Genomic DNA, 19,696 nt, shown 5'->3' with positions numbered 1-19,696 from the left:
ATTTTTATGTGTTACAAGTAATATATGTAAATATGTATATGTTTTATAACTTCCTTTTTATTTTTTGTAGCGGCAGCTTAAACTTCCCTGCACAAGCATTTGATACAAAAAAAAAAAAAATAAATGCAGTGGTAATTGTCTGTATCTATTTATTTGTTTCATGATCAAGTGAATGGTGAGAGGAAAGGGCTCTCAAAGTATTAAGCTCAGCTTATGACAGGAGGCGAGCTGGTATTTTAGGGAAAATCATATGTTGGGAATTTAGGGCTGGGTGAAGCTTGGGAAGAAACAAGTCTAAAACTCTTGCACAAAGTTACTTCTAACTTGCTGAACTAAAAAAATTGTGCTGTGCTTTGTATATTCCGTATTTTACCTCTGGCCTACAGATCACTAAACCCAGCCTTGATTCAAGTCAGTTCTCCTTATTTGTCTAGTGTCTAAAAGAGAGAATTCTGATTATTTTGTCATGCCCAAATCAAGGAAATAGCTTGGAAATGAAGAATTTAGCACTAGGAACATCAAGGAAGATATAGAAGTAGTACTTATTATGAATTAGCTTATAAAAGTGAAGTCCTTTCTCATAAGCTTTTGTGATTCTGCAGTAGGACAGCCCTGAGAGGGGAATAAGACTTCTGTATTTCCTTCAGTCAGTATTGGAAAAATCATCTTTTAATTCAGTAGTTTTTTAGTGTTTGAACAATTGATTCCGTAGGAAGATGTAGGAATACATAGTTACATTTATTAAATTCAATGAGCATCAAATAGTAGAGACATCAAACAGCAGCCACGACTTTCCCACTGGAGTAATTCCAGGGTTTTTTTCCCAGTAATATTAAAACAGCTAAAAATCAACCCGTATAGATAAGCTTAGGCCCTCTTACGAGGCAAAATGACAATTTCACTTTTTAAAATAACCTCTGAATAATTAAAACGTTGAAAATTCCTGTTTCTTGTACCTTGTTACCTAAGTCTATAACTAAGCGAAAAAAACCAAGGAGCCAGTTTTCTCCTTTCACTTAATTACCACCCCTGCTCAGCACAGTGCATTCATTCTCACAAATGACAACTGAAGTGTGAGGTATCATGCTTAGTCTGTCTTTCTGATAGTTGAAAAAAGCTGTGCGTATTTCAACTTAGGGCAGGTTATCTTTCTTGCTACAGAAATGCAATCAGCATAACAGGAGAAGAAAAATTGCACATAGTTCAAATAGCTGATACTAATTTTTAAGGGCTCCTAACCACCTTAAAGACCCAAATCCCACACAAAACTACTTGTGCAGAGGGCATCTACCTTCCTCTGCACTTCTGTCATACTTCATTTGAAATCCTGGAGATGTAATAATAGGTAACAGGTTCCAGAATCAGACAGTCTGTATTAACCAGTGCTTACGAGGAACAAACCGAACATCAGATGGCTTGCTCAGGTAGTGATGTTTCCATACAAAGTGCATGCAGCTCAACTAACCTTGCAGTTACAAGAGAGTTACTAATCCTGATTCACAGAATCAAGGAAACGTTTCTTTTACTTCTTCCTGGAAAGGATGGCCGTACCTCATGACCAGCTACATTCATTTAAACTGTAAACACAACCTATGGGCCACTGTACTGATCTAATCTGCCTCATCCCTTCCTCTGCTGCTAGAAAAGGAGACTGCAAAAGCTCTCCTGCAGCAGGTTTGTAACCATACCTTGGGATATGACCAAGTTATGTGTTCTGTCTCTGCATAAGGTGTACAGTTGTTAGCATACAGCCAACAAGGTCAGTAGTTATGTACTCCTTGTTAAAAAGCAGTAATTAAATATTCTGGCTGGGTTTTACTTTTTTTTTTAAACATGCATCTAACAATTCTCTTCTTGCATCCTCCCATATCTGACAGAAAATGCAATTAGTCTCTTGTATACTATCTCCAAGAGTAAGAGAGAGACTACAACTACTCCACAGATTAGGCTAAATGCCCAGCGTGGTCCCAGGTGAGTGTATATTTGGCTCACAAAAACAGGCCCCAGTATCCGTGCTCCACTTCCAGAGGCAGTTAACCATCCCATGTAGACACCCTACAGCAGATCAAAAGCTTAGGTTAGTGATACAGGAATTATTTGGCTGGCCATTAATTCCGACCCCTTATCCTAATTAGAAAATGTAAAAGTATTTAAATAATCGCTTATCTTTCTTAACTCATTAAGATACTGATTACTTTGTTTCTAAGAGCAGTGCTCAGCCTCTCTAAGCGCTAATACAGCTTTCCAATGAAATGCATTCTGGCTCAAAGCATTTAGTCCCTGTCACCAAAACATAACATGAAAAAAAAAAGTAAAAAAATTATAATTTTTTTTGTTAAGCAGTAATGTCAGCTTGTTCGGTGTTTTACCACTATAAAATGTCAATAACTGGGGGCATCAGTAGCACTTATACACTTAGAGTCATACAATAAACTTAGTAAGAGGAACATTATTCCATACTGATATTCCACATATATAACTAGTTGTTAAAAAATGATTCTTCCAGCAAAGCCGTGAAATTTTGGCATTCTAAGATTTGCATAAATAGCACAAGCCTTGCTTTCTAATTCCTCTAGGGACTCGCCCTGGATTTTAGGAGATTAGAGTTCCTGCAAGGTTCTGCCCTTGTGTTGAAACGCACTATTATTTGGCTGATGCCAAAAGGAATTTAAAGTAGACCCCTCATTCTAATGAAGAGGGTGTAAGTCTTGGGAGAGCAGATGAAATAAAACTCTTTAGGGGATGGTGCTTACCTGGGGCTTTGGTCCGAGGATTTTCGAGTATAAAGTGTAGGACATGACGTTACAAACAGGGTAGCCCAGCCCTATGAGCACATCAGAACTGAGGTACTGGGCCAGGTAGACCATGGGAGTGTTGAGGCACCAGGACTGGCTGATGGGGCAGCCCACGGGTTCTGATGTGTGGTTGGATGGCGGCTGCATCTCCTGCCAGCTCCAGAAAGGCATTAACATTTCAGTGGGAACCGTTCTGGGAATGGAGTTATTCTTTATTTCTGTAAAAAGAAGTTATCCGTATAGTTAAGAACAAAAATACGATAAAAGCTTTAAAAACAAAAAATTATGAAGGTGAGTTAGTGTGACTTGAACTATACCTTGCCACTGGATATTTGGTAGTTTCTTCCCCCAGGGCAGTAAGATAAAGAATCCAACCAAGACAACCAGTAAGCCTCCATGGAGGATGGCACGCTCACCAGTCCTACCCAACAACAAAATTGCAATTACATGTCTAATTTAAATTAAAACTTACACTGCTGCTAATGACATGGTCCATTAGTTTGTAGAAATGATACCTGACCAAAACAGGTCAAGTCTGCAAGAAAAATTACAAAATCACTGTAACTTAAAACCTGTTTTTCTTGGGATTCAGGTGTAAAAGACTGTCAAGTAAGGGGGTTATGTTAACAGAATAAAGAACAACCACAACATCATGGCTGTGCCAAAATTGGAAGTACTTCATTATCACAGTAAACCCAGACTCATTACCAAGTGAAAGATTTGAGTAACAGAGATTTGGCCTTGCCATAAAGCTTTTCATATTTAGTAACATAATAAAAAAATTCCCCAAACTTACTTTTTTGATAGCGTTTTAACCACCATGAAAACAATAACTGATTCAATGCCAATCACACTAAGGATTATTCCATTATAAAAAACAGCTTCTTTCCTGGTCCAGGAGTACATATCCATTGTCAATGGAGTGGCTATGCTAAAATGATAGAATAAAAATACAGTAATTAAAAAAAAGCTGCTTCTATACAGTTGTTTCCATACACATATTGTCCCAAATATCAAAGACGGTGTATAGAAACCTTTCCTCTGATGGATATAGCAGAAAACACAGGCTAATTATAAAATAATTCTGTCAGGCATCATCTATTAAAGTTAAATTCACTAGACAAAATTCACAACTGCATTACAGCAGCCAAACTCTGAAGCGTCATTAATCTACTTCCAGTAGTTCATGAAAAGATGATGGAGTTAAAGCCAAGCCAGAGTACTAGAGACTGAAAAGAAACCAGACCCTGTGAGTATAAAAATAGTAAACTTTTAATACTGGTTTTCAGTTTTAGGAGGCAACCCATCTTTAGGAACTCTGTTTTCTAAAAATAGTGTAATTAAGACATTATTTAAAATATGGGCCATATTGTAAAAGAAATTTTAGCCATATCAGAGCTCAAAAAACTTTGCAGAATAACTTATATCCTCAAAGTATTTTGTAAGTTAAAAAAAATTAAGTACACTTCAGTTTGAGGTAATTTTGTTATGTTTTACTTATTTTCTTACACACAGAAAATTTGGGAGTGAATAACATACCTCTTCAGGTAAAAAAAGCCCAGTCATATAAAATAGTATATTTAAGAATCCAATTGCATTAACTATATGAAACAATTGTTTTAATTATTACTGAACTAAGAGGTTCACTGAAGCTTTTGGAGCTAATCAGAATCATACTAAGAAATGACCCAAAATTAAAATAAAAAGTACAGAACCAGATACTCAACTGAAGACGTGGTTTTCTCTTAAGTTGAGGATATGGGTTTGTCTCCATTTAAAAGCTTTTACATTAATGTTTCCTATACCACAGACTGTTCATATTTTTATGCTAATCTTTAATTCATTACTTTGTATCAGTACACATCAAATTGGTAGTTTATGAGTTTGAACTTGTATTTATGAAGAGTTGGTTAAGGAAATGAGTGGAACAGAAAAGACTTTACACGCCCCCGCCCCAATCCAATTACCTTACATGTCTAAGTGTTTTGAGAAAAAATATACAAACTTACGTTTCAAAGACTGCAAATACAAACAAGATGACAAAGAAGAGAACATTGAGTGCTACCACAGCAACATGGTCAACATTTCCTTCTGTGTCCTGATCCAGGGCATCATTTTCTGCAACAGAACAAAAGGAATTATCTAAACTGCAAACTGAGTTTTTTTCGTACCACCACAAATTACAAACAGCAGTGATTTCTTTAGTTTCTTAAGTATTTAACATGCAGGTTTGTGGGCAGCTAAGCAGTTATATTTTGACAATCTAACGATAAAGTTTTTAAATAAAAATTGAATTGTTGAAACTTCAGTTCTTCTGCCTAGCGACTGACAAGTCCTGAGTGACAGCAAAATAAGCAACCTGCTTTGAATATCTTATCAATGGAAACCAAAACACTTGTTGCTCTTGCAAGGTCAAAGCCACACAAAAGGATTCTCAGTGAAAATCTGGAAGGATCCATGCAAGTTTTTTTCCTTCTTTGCTACCTCACAGCACTATGGATACAACATTGACATGAAACAATTTCTGGACCAGTCAGAGAGCCTATTTTCCACTTCAAGTTTCTGGTGCATCAGAATACTTCTAAATGCTTACTAATAAGAAAGTACTTTAAAATTATAATCACACAAGTAGTTTTCAAGAAATCAGAGGTACCTTCTCCTTCAGAATTAATACTTTTGCACTGCCGTCCCATGTCATCCACTCGATGCTCCCTAGAAATGTAGAACTGTTTTCATTAATACACATATTTGATCTACTGTTGAGTCAAGTTTCTATTAAAATAATTGTAAATGGCATCATCTTATATGATGATTATTCCCAGCTCCCTTAAACATCATCTGTGAAGGTTACATTTGACTGCAGTGAACACCTCCCGCTGAGCAGCATATTCTTTACTACAAATTCCCCACAAAAACAAGGTAATTTTTTTTTTTACTTGATTACCTGAATATAAGAAAGATGAGAATAATATTAATAACTCCTAAGAGAGCTCCAAATAAAACTGGTGCTGTGTACATGTTCAGCTGAAGACGAATTAATTGCCATGTTACTCCTTCCTCTCCAATAAGCGTAAAACACGTCTGAAAAACTTAAAAACGTAAATGTACTGTGAAAATCTTGAGAATCGTTAATATTAGAACACACGGAGAATAAACGTACAAAACTGGGTAAGCAAAGTGCCAAATAGAATTTAAATATTATACCTGTCAAACCTCTTACATTTTGAGAATCCTACCCTAAATAAACTTGATGGATGCCAGTGGGGTCTCAACTAGCCAGAAAACTACTTGGTTCCATACAGACACACTGTATAAATAACATCATGACACTTAAAAGAACTGAATTCTGAGTGTACCAAGGGTTCATTTTCTTGGCAGAGAGCTGACTTACTTCTTTCCTCTTCCTCCTACATGAAAAACCTTAGTCCTGGGAATGGAGTAAATGTTTCATTTATATTGGCATACCTGAGTGTTGACGACTATTCATTCAATTCTGATACCATTGACACACTATGTCTTAATATCCTCACCACACAGCTGCTGAGGATTCCAACTTCCAGTGCCCAATTTCACCCTAATAAGCATTACAGAAGTGAGGGAATAATGGCCTTACCTGGCCCTAATATGAAGCCAACTGCTTGGCAGGCACTGGTGTTGGCCATGGCACTTGTTCTTTCTGTAAGAGAGGTGGCACCTGCAATATACGACCGGACTACAGCCACATTTCCTTAAAAAAGAAAAACAAACCACAAATCAAAACCAACGAAGTATTCACGTAAATATTAAGTTAGATGGTTAAAATCTTGAGTGACATTTATTTGAGGTTTTTTTTCCCCTTACTTTGCAAGAAAATTAAACCCTAGAGCTCTCTAGTATTTTTACTGCTGGTACTAAAGCATGACGTTAACTATCTCACATGAGAGACGGAATGTAATAATCTTCAGGAAAGTGAACTCTGCTGCGGTTACCTGCTCCAAACCCCACGAGAGCACGTGCAGTCAGCATGTAGTACTTGTTGTGTGAATGGGGCACGTGGACATAGGCATAGAGACAATTAGCAGCTACTGAAATAGCGGTCGAAACGACAAGAGGTTCTCTCCTGGGCCTGTAATTGGACCACAAGCCAAAGAGGGGAGAGGCAACCATTTGGCCAATGCTGTAGGAAGCTATGATCCAGCCCAAAAAACTCGCGTCTGCCGTCGCGTCGATCTGCAGAAACACATCGGTCAGTACCGTGGGTGAAGTATTACATTTATATTATCAATGACACTCTTTCAGAATTAGTACCTGGAATACCCAAGCCTCTGTACTGTAATGCTTTATCTGGGGCAATAAACCTCGGGTAACTCTCTCCAGCAACGCACCAGACCAAGAACACGTGCTTTGCTTCCCAGACTGGGAAGGGCTCACTTGCAGCAAACTCCAGTAGTTGTTGTGCAGCACTGCTGATGTTCCAGGCTACAGACATAACTTCAGCAGTACAGTGGACAGTTTACGTGCCAGGAGGAAGGAATCGTTTTCAATCATCTCTGCACATGCCTGAATCTGTCCTGATTTACAAGGCTGATAATGATTTTTTTTTTTTTCCTGGAAGAATTCAGCCCCAGCCTCACTTTTAATGATACCTCTAGGACCCTGCCCTGGATATGTTCTTCCAGATTTGCATTTGAAGGTGCCTTCTGCAATTCCAGGAGCAATAAAATCCTAGCACAGAGTAAACTAAAGTTTTAGAGACTTTTATGCCACTTTTACCAACGCAACAAAGAGGTGAAAAAATCCCATGCGAACTAAAATCGCTATCCAAGAGCAATGGCAATTCCCTGTTAGGAATATCAAGATCTATGTGCAACAATGTGACATTTACAGAGCAACTTCTACCTCCAGCTTCCTTTTTTTTCCAAAATGCAGAGAAGTCCTGTGTATTGCGTTTTAATAAAGAGAATTCTATTGATTCACTCTGCAAGAAAACGGTGAGATGATATCGGAAAACCAAACATTTCTGGATTATGATGTACCTTATAACAATTCAGGAAATCAACCAACCAGATTTTAAAAGAAATAATAAAAGCTGTCTAAGTGGATGGCAGAATAAAAGTCTCTTGTAACCACACACTTCCCTTTACTTTTTCTTTTCCTAATTAAAAGCCCAAGTTTTGTATCCCCTACTTTCTGAGCACGAGTTTTCTGTTCTTACTAGTTAAGAAAATCATATTTACAAACCTTTTGGAGATACGGCCACACAGACATAATTACAATTGAGAAACCTGTAATACAAGAAAAACGTAACCATATGAGAAAACAAGTTTTGATACATATTTTGAAACAGCTATCATACATTCCCATAAAGATCTTCCCTCTCAATAACTCTGCATTATTTGTTTTTGATCCCTATAAGTTTCACTTCGAATGATAAAAGTGTGACCTTTGTTTTGTTCAGTTCTGAGCAACAACCTTACCTTGCCACCACCTTTCACCCTGAACTGTAATAGTTATAAACCACAGATTTATGTAATATGTCACTTAGTCTCAAAACAGTTTTGTAACTTATTAAATGTAACTTTCTGTTTGATTTTCTAGTCATATTTTCTCTTATGAAGAATGACAAAATGCACCTTTTTGAGATTATAAAAGAGCAGTAGCCTTAAAGAAGCTACGTAGTTGAAACCTAGAATTCCCTGTGATTTTCATTAAAAAGTCATTAAACAAATAACATTGAAATCCACATGTGTTTACTCACCTACACTACTGAGAAACATTGTAAGGTACATAATCCAGATGGATCGCCACCTGCTCTTATAATGCTCTTGAGTTTCCACAACATCCCTGTTTTCAAACCAAAAGTCAAGAGAGAAAGAAATCATTATCAGATCCTCTTCTAGTTGGTCCCGCAGGACACTGAAAACGTATTTCACAAACCTCTCAACACAATTGTGTGAATTGTTATGCAGGAGTGGATTTCTGCTCAGCAAAGACTACAAAGAATTTTTTTTTTTTTCTGAAAAATACCAGGCTGACAAATCCAAAAAAATAAAAGAAAAGCTATCACATAACAACTGTTAGACAAAGAGATCTTTATCTAGAGAGGTCTTCAATTCTGCAAACTCTTTGTACAGACACTTTGTAGCATCACAGATGTCATATAAAGGCATTAAGAAGTGTGTATTAAACCATAAAACCCCACACATCTAATCACAGTTGTGACCTTGAAAGAACCACAAAACTCAACAACTATTGATTTGACTAAAAGCTGTGGCCGGTCTGTTCTCACAGCGAGAAAATAACAATACAGTGTAAAAGCCACACTGTGTAAAAGATAAGCTGAAGACCGTGAGGGCTGAAAAAGAATTAAAATACAAGTTACAAACTTTAAAAATAATCTCTGTTCAAATGATGTAGACTTAGGTTACAGAGGCCTGAATAGTTTATAAACGTAGTTTATTATATAAGTCATACATAGGCATGTCTGCAACTTTGAAGCTAATGTAACTGTGACTAATACTAATAACATATCACTAGTATCTTAGAATTATACGAATCACAGCACGATTTGTGTATCTAATTCTTCAAAAATGTTTGCAGCATTGAAATGCCTTGGTTCAAAGATACTTTAACCACCCAAATGAAGTGTCTAAATGTACTTTGCCATCTTATTGCCCATCACGGATAGAGAGAATTCCGCCAAGCGCTTGCATGTGCTGCGTTTGGTTATACTTTTGAGACCTTAAGTTACATCAAGCTTAAAGTTCGAGGGCGTTTCAGCACAGACCTTAATAAAGCAAAGACTCGCTCAAGTTTTGCTGTCAGAAGGAAAAAAAAAAACAAACAACCAAACAAAAAACCCAAGTGACAACCTCCTGCCCACACATGAAGGCTGATATCAAACACCCAGACTTCTGCGCCACTGTTCTGGTGTTTCCTAGGGGTTTCCCGAGTGGGTTCGTGTTTTCCCACGGGGAGAAGGAACCGGTCCCTGCTGCGGCCTCGGAGCGTCCCAGGCCCGGCGGTGCTCGGGGACGGCGGCCGGGTCGGTTTATCCTCCGCTGCTCTCCTCAGCTCCACCGTGCCCATCCCTCGGGGCCGGGAAGCACCCTCAGGAACCCTGCGGGACGGGCAAGGGACTCGGCACCCACGGGCGTGGGTGACTCGCGGGGGTGCCGACCCAACGCCCGGAACAGGACGAGCCCCCTACCTGCTCTCCCGCTCCTCCTCCTCCTCCTCATTCCCTTCCGCCTCTCCGGCCCCGAGCAGAGGCTCCCGGCCGTCCGCAGCCGCTCCCGCCGCTCCCGCGGTCGCCATGGCCGCTCCCGGGCCCCGCGGGCCGCCAGGGGGCGCTGACGGGCGCGCCAGGGACCCCGCCCTTCGCCCTCCCCCTCCCCTCCTCCCCTCCCGCCCCCGCCTGCCCCGGCCCCTCCTCCCGACCCCCCGTTCCCGCTTCCGCTCCCGCTCCCCCGTTCCCCTTCCCCTTCCCGTCCATGCGGTGCCTCGGCACCGGCAGCGCCTCGGGTGAGCCGCCGCGGGTGACCTTCTCGGGACGTGGGGGTCCCGCCCAGCCCAGTGAGCGGCGGTCGCGGTGTCCGAGCGCTCCCGCCGGGAGCTGCCGGGACCTGCCGGGGCTGCCCCTCACGGCACTGCCCGGCCCCGGGGGCGGGCTCGGGGTTCCGGGGGGGGGGGGTGCTGAGGGGCGGAGGGGCCGCGCGTTTCTGTGTCCCGCCTCCCGCCGCCCCTTCCCGGGGGCGCTGGGGCAGTGCAGGGTCCGTCTGGGGTGGGCCTGGGTGGGGGAGATTTGGGTTTGGGAGCTCCACCTGCAGCCCCCGGTCAGCGTGTGCTGAGCCCTGTGGGTGCGGGGAGCTGCTCACGCCCCTGGTTTCGGCCCCCTTTGTCAATAGTCCTCGGGCTCCCCCCCTCCGTGTCCATCCTGTCGTGGGGAATCTCTGTGGGGCTTGCGCCTGACTTGTCGCCGTGACTTCTCTGTGATCTCTTTGATTCTGAGCAGTCGTTTCTTCTATCCGAGAAAAGGACCTGGCGTTAATTGGAAGAGGTGTTCTTAAATAAAGTCGTGGGGTAGGGAAGTTAAGGACTCAGCCTTCTAAAGCAGACCCTCGTGGCTTTTTCAGGTTGACTTCTTGTTGGGAGCTGTTTCACGTCCATTTATAGCATAGAAGCAGCACTCTGCGCTGTCCTTAATGTACTTTCCAGGGGTGTTCTTCTGTTGCTTGCGCTGGATAAAAAGAGATGGCTGGAGTATTATGTGTTGGATTTTGGATAAATTTTTGTGTCTCTTTCAGCGAAATAAGTGTGCACGCCAAAAATTTATAGCTAGTGTGCAGCACGAGGGTTCTGGAAGCAAAAACCCTTCCTAAAGCAAGAGCCTAATTATAATTTATTTGCAGTTTTCCTTGTTGTCTTCTCTGAAAAACACGATTTTAAATTGAAGGGGCGTTTTCAGCGGAACACTTCTGAGCGCGGTTTTTTATATCTGCTGCGATTTCCACTCGCAACTCACAATTACGTAAAGCTTGCCGTGATAACAGGTCATTCGTTCGAGATTCATGACACAGACGGTGTCTGTGGGGCTGCAGAACTCGGCAGCGTCTTTATCAGGTCGATGTTTCCAGCTGACCCGTCTTCCCAAGGGATCGGGAGGCGTCAGGTGTGCTATCGAGTGGTGGAATGCTTGTTTCGCATTCCGAAACAAGCTCTGCTGATTCTTTCAGCAAAGGGTTTCGAACTCTCACTACTCTAATGCGCTCGTAAATGTGAAGTTGTGATCCCTCAGCCTCCAACAGTTGGATTTGCCTTTTCTGACAGTGAAAGTGTTTGTAATTGCCTTCCCATGTGGGTGTGGATGGGCTGTGACCGAAGCATTTCCTGCCCTGTTGTTACTGAGATTAAAAATCTGGGAGTGTGGCCCCTATTCTGTCTCAGTAGTAGTTCTGAGAAATTCTATACAACATACTTCACCTACTAGGAATATTTTTATGTTTTGTTCTAGTGTTTCCGTTACTCTTTCCAGTAGTGGTTGATTCTGATTCATTGAAATATCCTGAGTTACTTCAGGGTTTTTCATTCGATCAATGAAACAGAGGATGAGGCAATCCTTTTTGCCTCGATCAATGTTGCATTTAAATATAATGCACTTGTCTAGAAAGTTGTTTTGGCATTCCCTTGGTGCAGCAGACAGCTTATCAGGCCAGACTTTGAACTCAAAGCAAAATCCACGGGTCTTCCGTGTTTTCTCTCTCAGTTGGCTTTTTTTTCTGGAGAGGATTTAAAACTAAACAAACAGAACAACAATCAACCCGACAAAACATGCAAGGCTGCTTTGTTAAGCATCAAAACACTAATTTTTTTCCCAGCCTCATGGAGGGTCCACTCTGTTGCTGCTCCTGCCTCCACCACCCAGTTCTCTTCCAGCACCCTGAAAATACCTGAACTATCCCCCTGCTCCAAAAAGCAGAGGAGAGACCTTGCAGTGAAATCAATGGATATCTCCAGTTTGGGCAGGGAAAACGATTAAATTGAGGTTGGGATTCTATTAGACCAATATGGATCAGAATAATGAGATTACACAGTCAGCTGCTTGGGTCTGGTGGAGTAGGAACTAACAATTTCTACGTTTTTAAAGCAGAAGGTCCCCAAATTTGACTCTCTGATCATTTCATGTATTTATGTTTGCCCTGTAATGACTGAACCATCCTAGAGACATGGTGGCTTTCTAAGATACTTTTTCTAGTATTCAAGTACCTTAAATTGTCTATAATTTCTGCTTTCTGTTACTTATTCTAGGTGTTAGAGTTCTCTTTTTCTTTCTATGTCTTGATTCTTAAGTATTGACTCCTTAGAACTGCAGATGAATGGTTTTATTAATCTGACCAGAGTTTTAACTTGTAATACTCAAACAAGTTTACTTTAAGAATGACCATATTAGAGTGGTGCAGAATAAATGCATTTGGATTAAAATGAAATAAAAAAAAAATACCCACAAATTCAATTACACTATTTTGGAGTGTGATGAGGTTATTTAGTCCATTTAGTATGGAGGGATCTGCCAATATTAGAAAATGACTGAAATGAACTTTTTAACAAAGTCTTTGATTATTAAATCTGTTGTTTTCTTAGGTGTACACAGATCCTGGACCTTTTTTTTTTAAATTGAATAATCTGCATCCTGCTGACCAAGAAACCAATTTTGAGTTCTCCTTTTTTGTTGTGGGGTGTTTTTTTTTATCCTTCCACACTGGAAGAGCTCAGTAGTGGCTCCCTGTTCACTTCAGTAAGTATTGCTTTGAAAATAATAGCTTGCCCCAAATCTCATTGGCTTTAGCTATATTTGAGCTGAAGTATTTGCTGAAAGAGAAATGATACTGGCAAGGATTTGGATGGTGTGATTTCTTTCCTGAAGGAGCATCACGTTGAAAACCATAAGAAATAGAGAAAATTGTAAATGAATGGATAAAATAAGGATTGGGATGTGTGTTTAAGACACCAGTGAAGACAAGGTTACAGAAATAAGCTTTCTCTGCAACAGTGACTGGAACTAGGTTTTTTTTTCTTTCTTATAAATGAAAAATTAAGAATGCAGAAAACCAAAATGAGAAACTACTTTGTGTTATAGTGAATGAACTTGCCACTCATGTTAAAAATCCATTTTAACTTGTTTTTACCTGTGCTTTTTTCTAGATGTCAGTTTGCTGCTAATGGGTGTAAGTAAATTAGATGTCTTATACAGAAAGCTCCTCCTCACTAAACTTTTCATCAGAGGATGGGGAAAGCCAGAGGATCTGAAAAGGTGACTTGTTAAAAAACAACAACACAGACAGTACTTCATATTAAAAGAAAAAAAAAACCCAAACCTTGAAGTATAAACAGTTGTTACTATCCTGTATTCAAAACACCGAAAGTGTTCAAGTTTGTTTTGTTCGGGAAATCATGTGTTTCCATACCGAGGGAGTAACTGGATTTAAAAGAAATCTTAAAGGGATTTGCTAAATGTTTCTGTTCAAAGAGGCTCTTCTTGAGAGAGTGGGTGTCAAATTTTTCACTTATGCATATGGGATGGCATCCTTCAAGCAGCATCTCTGGAAGTGTTTCGTAAAAGCCAAACTTGCTGAATATCTCCAAAGGAATTGTTCTGTTTAGAGGATCTTTCTGTAACTTCCTAATGAGTTTTAGAAGTGTAAGATTTAATCAGAAGTTTCTCTCATAGCCCAAAGCAGTAAAATCTTTCTTTTCAAATGTTTTGAAAAGAAGAACAAAAAAAAATAAGAACCCCTCAATTTTTAAGTATTTGATTAGCTCCTGACATTTTATATAAATATGTCTTCTCTTTCTTTTTTAGATTAAAAGCTGAATTTTCTCTACTTGTTTCCTTTCAACAGAATATTTGAATTCAGAAAGATTATTGGAAACAGGGAAAAATGCCAGACTCTGGTTTCAAAAGATTATCCAGTGTTTATTGACAAGGTACTTGAAAGCAATAATGATAAAATGTAACTAAATTTGTTTTCCTGTTGGTATATAAAGGTGAAATAATTTGGTACTTTACAGGCTACTTTTATAGGCTATTAGCAGAGAATGGAAGGAAACTGAGAGACCATGTCTGTACAAATACTGTTTTGTTTTTTTTTTTTCCCAGTAGTACAATAGTTGGGGAGTGGGATGTCAACTATTAAAATTCAAACAATGTTCAAAAGTGTTTAAAATGGGACAGCATTACGCTTTTCCTTGATTCCTGTGAAGGGTCGTTTAACAAAAGCAAAGTGGGAAAGAAATGTTTTGGCTGTGTTGGTAACTTGTATCCCCACATCCGAGGACTAGACCTCAGGTTTGGGTTTATTTACCTAAGTTTTTATGCTATAAAAATTCTTCTGCTTGAAGAGATTTGATTTCAGAGCAAGTTAAACACCGGTATGACATATATTGCTCTCATCCCGTTCTGTCTGTAGGTTGAGGGGCAATCTGACTGTAAAATCCTCGAGGGGCACTTCATCTCCCCCTTGGCCCATTGTGTCCCAGGTATCCTGCCAGTCGAATCTCTTGTAGCAAGGTAAGAGAAACCACGAGGTCTTCCCTGTCTGAAATCAGTGCTGCAGAGAAGTGAGAATGGTCTATAAGGAGTTTTTTAAAATCGTTTGGTTTTTTCCCCAAATAAATGAGATGCTGGAAATGAGGAACAGTAGCTGTCTTGCACGTAGCAGAAGAGGCTGTTTTTATGAAAGCATGGTGTATTGTATTTGAAGGAACCATTGCAGCTTTCCATTTACATTGAATACAAAAATTTGGATGTGTGCTGAAGTAGCAAGTTCATTTAATTGTAGCCAGAGAATCTGATGCCTTTCTTACTTGGCAAGCCAAAAAAAAAAAAGCCTTGTCACAGAAAGCTGGGTGATCCCTAACAGTGGTGGTTTCACACTAGCACTGCTTTGCAGTTGAGGACTGGGTTTGGGTAGGGAGCATAATTTCTCTTTGCTTTAAGTTTTTGGCTAAACTGTCATGATGGATTTTTTTTTCCCAAGCTTTGTTTTTTTTAACTAACTTGAAAATTAAAAGTTTGTCAGCTGAAGTTGATACTGGCATTGTGAATTTTGTCAGTAATACTGGCTGATATTTTTGTGTGCTTAAGCGTGGGACACTAAGGAATGTGAGAAGAAGTTTTATAGTCAAGATACTGGTTGTGTTCCACCTCTCTGCTGGTTAGAGAAAGAAACTGTCTCTTAACATAATTCAACTAATTATTACCATACTGGAAAATACAGCATGCTGGTTGTTTCCTTATCTGCGTTCTCTTGCATCCTGTAGCCAAGTTATGCCAACTGTTACTTTGGTCGCTGTTGTGACAGCTGTGAAATGCTGTACAAATTTCCCTGAGGATGGTTGTGGATTGTGTGAATGTTCTTTCCTAAGTGTAACGCTGTTGGAGGTAACAGTGCTCCCTCTTGTGGGGAAAATACTAGTGGCTCAGAAGCGACTTTTTTTTTTTTCCCAGTAGTTAGACTGTAAACGCCTTAATAGCAGCAGAAGACATTAGGTGATGATGTTGGGGATGTAGAATAGATTTATGGTTTGTATGTTGGGGTTTTGATGATTTTTTTTTTTTTAAATGTATTGCTCATCTTAATCTTCAGTTTCAGCTGTTGTGCCTTCAGGAGAAAAATAGCAATGCTGCCTAGGAGAGCTGGACATGCTTGTTTAGGCTGCTCTTTAGCTGAAGTTCCATTTCTCCACTCTGCAAAATTTAAATTGTGATGATGAGGTAGTAGTCTTTTTTAGGAACGTGATCTTTCATCTTGGCTCCTTTTCTTGTTTGGCCTCTCTTCTGTCCTGCTTTCAGATTCCTTTGTTTGCTGAATGTGTTGATGAAAAATGATGTTGCTGAATCGCTGGCAGTTTGCCTGTGTGCATTACAAGTACTTTATTTAGTCTTTTGGGATTTTTTTTTTTTTAGATTAATATCTCTTGGTGCAGCTTGTAAATAGAGGTACTTACTCTGCTAAAATGGGTGTTTCTCACAGATTTCAGTTCATCATCCCCAGAAGATGGAACAGCAAGCACAGACCTGTGTGCATTCATTTAGCAGGCACCGGAGATCATGTGAGTGTGTAAAACGTAAAACTGATTGTTACTGAAAAATTAAATAATCAGATTCTGTCTTATATATATATTATTTGTACATCTTATCTTTAGCACTTCTGGAGGAGACGGACACTAATGGCGAGGCCAATGATTAAAGAAGCCTCTATGGCTTCCCTGTTGCTAGAAAATCCTTATTATATCCTTTTGTGGAATACACAATGCTAATTAATAATGTTCTGTCCAGGAGGTAAAATATTTATCCCACTGGTAAAATACGTCCTTTTTGGATCTATTTCCAGTGGACTTTTCAGTGCACAGAAGCAAAGAAAGTCTGACCACTGCAAGAAACACAGTGTGGAACACAGTTAACATGATGAGCTATGTTTACACCAAGGATGGCTTCTCTGATTTTTTAAAAAAATGTCTTCTGCAGCTTCTTCTCGTATTCATTAAAGTTGTGGTCTGAATGGTGTAAATCTCTTAGCAGTGACTGACAGAGAGCTGTGCATTCATTCTCTATCATACTGTAGCTGTGGTATGGATCTATTAATGAGAGAAAAGAAAGTTGCCCCTCCTGCCTTCCATTCTCAAATGCAATTCTTCAGTATCTCATGTACTTTTGAGAAACTTACTACTGGCACTTAAGATTTGAGGTTTTGTTTTAAAAAGCAGTCAAGTTTTGTCCTGTCATCTTCTATAACAGCGTTACTCTGTTTTATTTAATTTCTGATCAACACTTTTCTCTTACCCATATACCTGACAAGGGTAAGATGTTGCAAACTACGTTATCAAACTACATTGAACTTGATTTATTTAAACATTGGGATCGTAAGTTCCAAATTTCAATTAATCCATGCTATTTATGTATGTGATTTATTTTTTATTTGATTTTTTTTTTTTGTTTTGCTTTAATGACCTGTTTTTATATAGTCTCTTTTACTTTCTTTAACTGGAACCTTTTACATGGCTGTAGAAAACCTAAAGATCAAATGTAAGTATTACCGTTACATTTTTGGATACTGCCTTTTTGAAACAGTGCTTTTTATTTTCTCTCGAGGAGCTGAACGTTGTCTAAACTTTGATAGAGCTTGTTAAGAAAAAAAAAATAAGTCCAGAGAATGGACCGCTTGTAACCTGCTGATGTGAAATTGTCTGCTCTTTGCTTAACTACTTTGTTTTTTTGTGTTAGGAGATCACAGGGATCAGGGAAGTTTGCACGAGATGAACTTGCAGTATAGAGTGAGATGCAGACACGTTCTGTGAATACAAGCAAGTGCCACTTTATTTTCCTGATTCACAGCTGCACAGATGTACATGTACAAATGCTGCAGTTGTATTCCAGTCAACTATGAATGATCTGTGGTCAGATACTGTATTTCCCTGTTATTTTTATATATATGTATTGCTAATATTTTGCTTTTTCGAGATGTTTTAAGGGTTTACTTAAATTTCAAGAATTATTTTAAGAACAAATCTGGTGTTTCTTGGTTTTCACACAGTGGGAGCCGTGCAATATTCAGTATTTTACAGGATTTGTTCCCTCAGTCCATTTCTTAAATGTGAATTTAGAAGCCTAATTAGGTGGTCCTGTTTTATTTTTGCTTTTCACATTGTCCAAACCACAGAAGTATTAACAGAATGCAACAGAATGTGTATCTGAGGCAAAACTGTGGTTTTAGTCTCCCAGTATTTCTTAAAGGTCCAAAGATGAGCTGGTGTTTTAATCCTTTTTAATCCTAACTTGGACATTTAACCTGAGCAGAAGACACAGAGAGAGAGAGTGATTTATGAAGGATTATAGGAAAGTTGACAGGAGAGAGTGTGTGCTGGAATACATCCATTGCCAGTTATTGATGATCTGCTGCAGTAGAATAAATTCAGTAACTCTGTTCTCAGTTGTCCAGCATGTCATCTTGGTAGTTGTCTGATGCAGAGAAGGATTCTTTCCCAGTCTAGAACCCCAACAGGTAATTGTCACTCTTCCACACAGGGTTGGTTACACAGCAGCAGTGGTTTCGGTTAATACGCTGGCAACAGTGTTTAATAAACCCAGCAGCTGCAGAGGGCTGAGGAATCTCATAACAAAGCTGTAGGAAAGCATTCCATCAGCCTGTAAATGCTGGGCTGCAGCAGCTCTGTTCATTTCTGTGTGACTTCACAACGAGCTTTGTCCTTGCGCTTCGGAGTGTCGCAAATGTGACGGTGGCGTGCTGGCAGGAGAGCCCAGGAGCCCTTTGTAACCTGGCTGGGATACTGAAAATACACAGTCCCCCTCCCCAAATTAGAGCTCTGTTATTTTTAGTCCCTCTGATGGTTCAGCTGCATAGCTTTCTATTTTTTTTGGGGGTGTTTTAGTGCTTTGCAGCACATTACCTGAATTTCTCGGTACCGTGACAAACTTCACAGTTTCAGTCTTAAAGTGCCACTGATGAGTGCTTCCAAAGCTGACATACTGATTGCTCTTCATTGTAGTGTGCAATTTTTCAGTGATGTAAATAAGGTAAATAAGAAAAGAAGAAAAAAGATGGTGTATGTCTAGGAGTATATGTCTGTATAGGACAGTATATGACTGTATCACTTTGATCCTATTTCTAAAATATCCATTATAACTTCACAGGACAGATTATTACCACTAATGAGATGCTAACGTTGATAATGTCTGTCTCCAAAAGACCAGGCTGTCAGTGATATTGCATTAGAAACTTAGCAGTTGCCTATTTCTAGCCTGCATTTGGATGGAAAATTGCAAGTGCCCGAGAATCTGGGGTCGCTTTTTCTCCTGTTGAATCAACACCAAGTTCAGCTCCAAAATTCTCTGGCGTTGTAATTAAGCTTTGTGTCTAAAAGTATGTATAGACTGATGTGGACTGTCAGAGTCTAATCTTGGAGAATAAATCCCGTATTTTCCTTTTCTGGGGAGAAAAGACGGTCATGTTTAAAAAATGTCTCGGATCTGTTTGTGATGGGAGGAGCTCTAATTCTGGAATCAGCAGCTCTTTTGCACTGGCTGGAGAGAGAAGGCTATGGACCACTAGGGATGACTGGAATATCCATGGGAGGACATGTAAGCTTTTATGTCTCCTGTTCAGTTTAATTTTTGTTTTAACTTCTCATTTGATCATGTAGCGTTCGGAAATAATTTGTTTTACAGGGTTGGTCTCAGAAGTACTTTAAAATAAACATTTAGAGTCATGAGAAACAAATTGTTGGCAATTCTCATGTTCTGTGGTGCTGAATTAGTGTAATCCTTAATAAGTACTGACAAATCATAGAGCCATCTCCTGGCAGGCTGAATAAGAATATAAACTTCTCACATAATTGTTTTTTTT

The 19,696-nt window shown here is 39.6% G+C and overlaps 2 protein-coding genes across 8 annotated transcripts in view; one reads left to right on the top strand and one right to left on the bottom strand.

Annotated features, from left to right (window-relative positions):
* Nucleotides 1–647: 647 nt before the first annotated feature.
* On the bottom strand, nucleotides 648–10,109 carry MFSD8 (major facilitator superfamily domain containing 8). 2 transcript variants are annotated; one of them, XM_027899557.1, is made up of 12 exons: nucleotides 9,985–10,109; nucleotides 8,533–8,618; nucleotides 8,016–8,059; nucleotides 6,764–7,004; nucleotides 6,409–6,522; nucleotides 5,740–5,884; nucleotides 5,449–5,507; nucleotides 4,805–4,913; nucleotides 3,592–3,726; nucleotides 3,113–3,216; nucleotides 2,754–3,013; nucleotides 648–2,055 (listed from the first exon to the last, which is right to left on the bottom strand). In XM_027899557.1, exons 1-12 carry the CDS (start codon nucleotides 10,089–10,091, stop codon nucleotides 1,840–1,842), a joined length of 1,620 nt encoding a protein of 539 aa, XP_027755358.1. In that variant the 5' UTR covers nucleotides 10,092–10,109; the 3' UTR covers nucleotides 648–1,839. The 2 variants fall into 2 exon arrangements, with proteins under 2 accessions (XP_027755358.1, XP_027755360.1); XM_027899559.1 differs by having other exon boundaries at nucleotides 6,409–6,471.
* A 143-nt stretch (nucleotides 10,110–10,252) lies between these two features.
* Nucleotides 10,253–19,696, top strand: part of ABHD18 (abhydrolase domain containing 18) — a 20,857-nt gene continuing 11,413 nt past the window's right edge. For 2 of the 6 annotated variants that reach the window (XM_027899550.1, XM_027899555.1), the window contains exons 1-8: nucleotides 10,259–10,298; nucleotides 13,476–13,584; nucleotides 14,174–14,258; nucleotides 14,741–14,841; nucleotides 16,307–16,385; nucleotides 16,479–16,563; nucleotides 17,331–17,358; nucleotides 19,293–19,431. In XM_027899550.1, coding sequence (XP_027755351.1) covers nucleotides 10,268–10,298; nucleotides 13,476–13,584; nucleotides 14,174–14,258; nucleotides 14,741–14,841; nucleotides 16,307–16,385; nucleotides 16,479–16,563; nucleotides 17,331–17,358; nucleotides 19,293–19,431 — 657 coding nt within the window. In that variant the 5' untranslated portion in view covers nucleotides 10,259–10,267. Of the gene's footprint in view, nucleotides 10,299–12,290; nucleotides 12,319–12,914; nucleotides 13,069–13,475; nucleotides 13,585–14,173; nucleotides 14,259–14,740; nucleotides 14,842–15,925; nucleotides 16,048–16,306; nucleotides 16,386–16,478; nucleotides 16,564–17,330; nucleotides 17,359–19,292; nucleotides 19,432–19,696 lie in introns of those variants that run through there. The other 4 variants (XM_027899551.1, XM_027899552.1, XM_027899553.1 and 1 more) reach the window with 4 other exon arrangements.

This window comes from Empidonax traillii, unplaced genomic scaffold (assembly GCF_003031625.1).
Source record: "Empidonax traillii isolate 1590-97213 ecotype Southwest subspecies unplaced genomic scaffold, ASM303162v1 scaffold675:size783547, whole genome shotgun sequence".
Taxonomy (NCBI): Eukaryota; Metazoa; Chordata; class Aves; order Passeriformes; family Tyrannidae; genus Empidonax; species Empidonax traillii.
Note: the sequence above shows the minus strand (reverse complement) of the source record. Positions and strands in the feature narration are given on the sequence as shown.

Bases quoted from the DNA above. Each gene is read 5' to 3' on its own strand.
- MFSD8 (XM_027899557.1), bottom strand. From the start codon at position 10,091: ATGGCGACCGCGGGAGCGGCGGGAGCGGCTGCGGACGGCCGGGAGCCT. The intron at 8,619-9,984 runs GTAGGGGGCTCG...GTTTGAAAACAG, and splicing joins GAGGAGGAGCGGGAGAGCAG to GGATGTTGTGGAAACTCAAG. The intron at 7,005-8,015 runs GTTTGTAAATAT...GTGTTTCTGCAG, and splicing joins TGTGGCCGTATCTCCAAAAG to ATCGACGCGACGGCAGACGC.